The sequence below is a fragment of the Castanea sativa genome, chromosome 9 (genome assembly GCF_040712315.1).
Source record: "Castanea sativa cultivar Marrone di Chiusa Pesio chromosome 9, ASM4071231v1".
Taxonomy (NCBI): Eukaryota; Viridiplantae; Streptophyta; class Magnoliopsida; order Fagales; family Fagaceae; genus Castanea; species Castanea sativa.
Genome location: NC_134021.1, coordinates 23,281,739 through 23,287,164, shown reverse-complemented (window position 1 = coordinate 23,287,164; position 5,426 = coordinate 23,281,739). Strand labels below are relative to the sequence as shown.

At 32.0% G+C, this 5,426-nt stretch overlaps 1 protein-coding gene across 1 annotated transcript; it reads right to left on the bottom strand.

Annotated features, from left to right (window-relative positions):
• Positions 1-462: 462 nt before the first annotated feature.
• LOC142611398 (uncharacterized) lies at positions 463-3,653 on the bottom strand. The gene is made up of 4 exons (XM_075783515.1): positions 3,263-3,653; positions 2,065-2,168; positions 1,288-1,406; positions 463-805 (listed from the first exon to the last, which is right to left on the bottom strand). The coding sequence occupies exons 1-4, from the start codon at positions 3,534-3,536 to the stop codon at positions 715-717; spliced, it is 588 nt and encodes a 195-aa protein (XP_075639630.1). The 5' UTR covers positions 3,537-3,653; the 3' UTR covers positions 463-714.
• Positions 3,654-5,426: the final 1,773 nt, after the last annotated feature.

The following is a 5,426-nucleotide window of genomic DNA, read 5'->3' as shown; positions in this document are numbered from 1 at the left end:
TGGCTTATTTAACATGCCATCACAACACTTTCTTATTAGATAAATTATTGTTTTCTTCATCAGAACATAGTATACTCTCTCTTCCTAAAAGTGTTCTTGCTCTCTTACGTATTTTCTCTTGCCCAAAAAGTATGCATCCATAATGATATAGTCTAAAATCTTGGACGACTGTTCAGCCCGAAAACCGATTCATATCAAATTCTATTTTGAGTGGTACGACAATGATTTCTTGTAATTCTAAAGCATTGTGAGATTATTCCTAAAATTATCTCTATTTTTTGTTCTTGTTGTTGATTATTCCGAGGATTATTTACTAAAATATTTTCCACGAGACATAGAAAAGAGGTTTAGCAACCCATAGAGAGAAGAAATAATACAATTTTCTGATAAAGCCCACCACAAACGATCACGGCAGATTGAAGACCTTTTGCTTTCATCAAATGGCGAAACGTTCAAATTTTTTTGGCTGGTGGTTTACAAGTAACAGGCCTCATTGGAGCATGTCATGTTACCAGTTTACATATTTCTTATTTTGGCTTAGTTACCACTAAGCAATATTCTCCTCTACAAAATTTACAAAGCCAAGAAATTGGATAGGCACAACAGAAGATCTGAACGAACGATCCTTATTACAAGAAGATACATGATACGTCTTTAGCACAAGGAGACACAGAGCTAAAAATATGACTCTAGATTCTAGAGGCCATGGCATGACTATGTGCTAGACTCCTTTGGTGGCCTCACAATTAGGACGGGACAATTTGCATGATGTGTACAGTAATCACTTACACTGCCTAGGAATGCCCTGCAACCAGCAAATAATTTAACAATAAGATACGTATTATACAATTTATAATGGCAATCAAAATTGGAAAGAGGGCATAAAAAAATTGGTAAATGGATAAATAACATAATATAGTTGTGAAAATGTTGCGTTGAAAAGAGATATACACATTGCTCGACTCCATGTTATATTATGTACATTTATATTATATATTGAGAATAAATTAAGTAAATAATAACAAGGCAAGAAGACAGTATGCAGGATGTAAGAAAAAATACCATTATTGGGCGGAAAAAAAAAATACATATTATTATGAACAACAAACATACATTCAAATTTCTCTGTTCCAAAGTGCTTGCCTGTGGGCTAATTTTATTTTATCATGTAGCAATATCAGTTTAGAGAATATGCTAAATCATGAATGCCTAGGAAGTTATTGCATTTCTTCAAAAGAATAAAATAAAATGGAGATCAACAAGGCTTATGAAAGTCTAAACTGTCACCTTTTAATCTTGCCAAGGCCACGGCTACCCACTACCAAGAGATCAGCATGCATTTGCTCCGCTGCATGACAAATCATGTCCTTCGGATCTCCATCAAGAACTAGGGTCTCAGCTTTGACCTGCACATGTTCAATATACAATAATGCACCACCAATCTAATCAAAAGGACGATTCACTTTGCCCTATACAACATAGGAACTAAGATTCTTATCTCTTCCATTGCTATTGATTGCAACTTAATCAAATCTCACTAATGGGGAGTTTGATTTGTTTTAATGTTACGTAATATTATATTATTATAATCTTACATTAATATAATCTCAATACAAGAATACAACATTACATTGTTTAGAAATATAATGAGACTAAAATGATATAAAATATTTTGCAATATTAAATTATGGAACTGTTAGAAAAAATAAAATAAATTAAAATTTCTAATGACACATCATCGTAATGTGCATTACATCATAACGAACCAAATATACTTTGGCATTTAAATGCTTCTATCAACCAATTAAATCTGCTAGAATATGATTAAATGACACCATATTCTAACAATTTATGCTTTTGGGACAAAGTAGTTTATAACGGTGTCTTGGCACTATCCTGGTGCCTAAGATAGCTTTTTGGAACAAATGATAATTTATCAAGATATAATAATAGATCAAACTTTAAAAAAAAAAAAAAATTCGTGTAAAAACAAATAACAAAGGGGATACTTTATAAGTGACAGAGAGTACATACTGTATACATGGCAAGTCGTCATAGGCTTACCATCTTGTCTTTGCATAACTGTAATGCACGAGAAAGTAGCATTGCAGAACTTTCTTCCTGGGCTTTCCTCACTGATTCCACTACCGAACTTGGCGGATAAAAAACTGTATAATTAAACAATCCATAAATTATTCATTAAGGCATTAAGCTGTAAATGTGATCAAGGATTATATGCTAATGTTGGATCACATTTCCATCTTGCATACAACCAGCTTGTGATCAATTTAAGAACCATTTCCGAACCAACAAGTTGGCTCAATTAGATTAAAAGAAAAAGCTTGAAACGATTTTAGGATATAAGATAAAAAAAACCAAAAAATTAAAGCATCAATTGCATTATGGCAACAAAATCCATTTATATGGAATCTCATCGAATAAATTAAATTTTCTAAGAATAAAACTTTATGAATGACAGATTTGGAAGTGCTAAATTAATTTTGCACACAGACATGATTTCAATACAAGCTTATCTCCTTTCCTTGGAATTTCCAGCCACCTCCTCTCTACTCCCTATCTCCTCCCTCCCTCCATCCAAACATACCCTTAAAGTTATTCTTTTGTGTGTAGGCATCATTTGTTTTTGTGCATAAGTTTTTCGGTTTATGTTTCACTGTCACATTCATCTTCTTTAATTAAAATTAATGTTATTCGATCTTTGGTTCTAATTATGCATTGTCTCTTACACTATACTAATTTTAAACAAGTTATAATTTATGTTTGATGTTTTCTTTATTTATTTTTTAAATTGACAAACTGGTGGCTGTTCCTGGACTAACTAATTAAACATTAACAAATATTAGTTCCCCCCAAACCCTTCTTTTTTTTTTTTATAAATAATTTGTTTGGATAACATGAATTTTGTATTTCTTTCATGCATTCAAATATGGTCTAAGGCTCTAAGCTACTTGAGTATGTGTTGTCCGGAGTATGTGTGTAGGGAATTTATGATAATCATCAAAAAACTTGTCCCCATCATTTTTATTGGTTTAAATTCGCTTTGATACTAATACATCCATTTTCACTACTATAATAATAAACATCCTTTCAAGAACAATATATGTATTTTTTAATTTGATGGTAAGTGAATCATAAAATACATATAATAAACATAAACCAAATATCAATATATATGATCTTTAACAAAAAAATTCTCTGAAACTAAGCAAAGAAAGAGTATATAATATAAGTTGGGAATTACCTGCTCCACCAGGACCAACTGGGACGACGGTGAAATGCTGGGAGGGCTGCTGAACATGAACCAGAACCACCATCCCCACCTCCTCTAGGCTCATTTCAGGTGCTACACCAATGGCCACAAACAAGTGATCAACTGCCCACTTCAGTGCATAGAAGCTTCCATCACTATCATCGATTGCCACCATTACTTTCAGCTTCTTGATCTTCTCATTTTTGTTTATCAATATTGCCGGCTGCTCTTGCGCCACTGTCCCTGCACTTGCAGTCTCCTCCATTGCTATAGCTCTTTGGAGTTTGATCAACCTTGAGTCGGCCTAGCTAGCTACATATATTTGTGTTCTTTGGATTTTTGTCTGTGCATTTGAGAGTATATATGGAGTCCGCGTGTAAGGCTTAAGATGAAACTCGGCAGTGAGAGATGGATACAGTGATATTGAGAGAGCAGCACGTGGCGTTCATGCACCTATAAATATCCAACTACGTTTTCATCTGGCCTGGCTTAATTTTGCCAGCTTATTTTACCATTAAGCTTATTTTTGCTACTATTTATAGGAATCTATAAATACACTTTTTAGTATTATTCATAAATCTCATTGTACAATTTCAATTAACTTTTTCCTTTATATAGTATTTTTAGAAAAAAAAATTTCAATTTCAACCAAATAAAAATTTCAAACGGACCCTACATCATGCAAAAACAACACCTAAGAAACAGCTTTCCAACAAGACTAGACTCTAGAATACTCACAAACAGTCACAACGTTCCTATAATTAGTAACTGAACTGAATAACTTCTCTGTAAAAAGTTTACAATTCCAGGTATTGTTTTGGGCGACCCTAGAACAACATTGCGGATGTTTAGCTGAACTGAGTCCTTCATAAAAAGCAAAGACCCTTTAAAATTTTTTGAAACCTTTTCAAAGAATCAGTAATTTAAAATGATATTAGGTAAGAAAGTCTGAATTCGATCTTATTTCTTCCACCCTACATTTCGTTTAAAAATTTCACCGAGAGGGAAAATGTTAAAATTATATGGTTAAATAATTAAATTTGAAATTTTTCAATAGCTTAAATTCTTTGGAGAATTAATAATTTAATAGATGTGTCCATATTAGTACAATATGAAACTTTATATATATATATATATATGCAAGGACGTTCCTAAATATTTTGGAGCCTTAAGCGAGAACTAAAATGAGGCATTTTTTATATTTATGTATTAATTAAATTAATATTTATTTAAAATTTTTATACTATAATATATTTCATTTAAAATCTATTTTTCTTACCTTTTGAGATACAAATTTACTAAAATAAACATTATTGTAGCAATAGAACCTGATGTAAACACTATCTATAATAAAAACTACATATAGCACTATTGTAGAACTTGATGCACATAAAAAAGTACTATTGTAGAAATAAACACTAACTATAATATATTTATAATGACTTAAATAAAAATAACTTTCAAATGTAAAACAATAGAACCTGATGTATATAAAAAAAGTATTATTGTAGCTCTAGCTTTTCCGAACAATAACAAATATCTAGCAATTTCAAGTTTTCAACCTGCATAAATATAAAAATAGATTAAAAAAAAAAGTCCAGGGCCCAGCCATAATTCCTTTCACCCAAAGCCACATAAGTCTTATTGACCGATTTGATAAGATTGCACCCACAAAAAAACAAAAACAAAAACAAAACAAAATAAAATCGATCCTATTGCCTATAACCAAAAAAAAAAACCCACAAGATTTAAAAGACAAAACTCCAAGACCCACAGCCCAGCCAAAGATAAGAGTCATAAGACTTCAGTCCACCCACAAGTCTTTTTAGACAAGACTATAAGACTCCACCCACAAAACCATGGCACCATCTGGATTTGTAGAGGAAAAGTCATATAAGAAAGAGATAGAAAAAAAAAAACTATACCTAGAGATCACTGATCAGATCAGAGGAAGCATGAGCCACCAACAAAAGGATTTAAGAGTAGAACTAGTGGAGAGAAAGAATGAGAGAGGCAGAGATCAAGAGTTGAGAGAGAGAGAGAGAGAGAGGCGGAGAGTAAGAGTGAGAGAGAGAAAAGGTATGAGTAAATTATAGGGATTTGAGATTTTTGATTTGTTTTGATTTGAGATTGTTTTATGGGTAAGTTTATTTGG

Bases quoted from the DNA above. Each gene is read 5' to 3' on its own strand.
- LOC142611398 (XM_075783515.1), bottom strand. From the start codon at position 3,536: ATGGAGGAGACTGCAAGTGCAGGGACAGTGGCGCAAGAGCAGCCGGCA. The intron at 2,169-3,262 runs GTAATTCCCAAC...TTAATTATACAG, and splicing joins AGTTGGTCCTGGTGGAGCAG to TTTTTTATCCGCCAAGTTCG. The intron at 1,407-2,064 runs GTAAGCCTATGA...GAACATGTGCAG, and splicing joins AGTTATGCAAAGACAAGATG to GTCAAAGCTGAGACCCTAGT.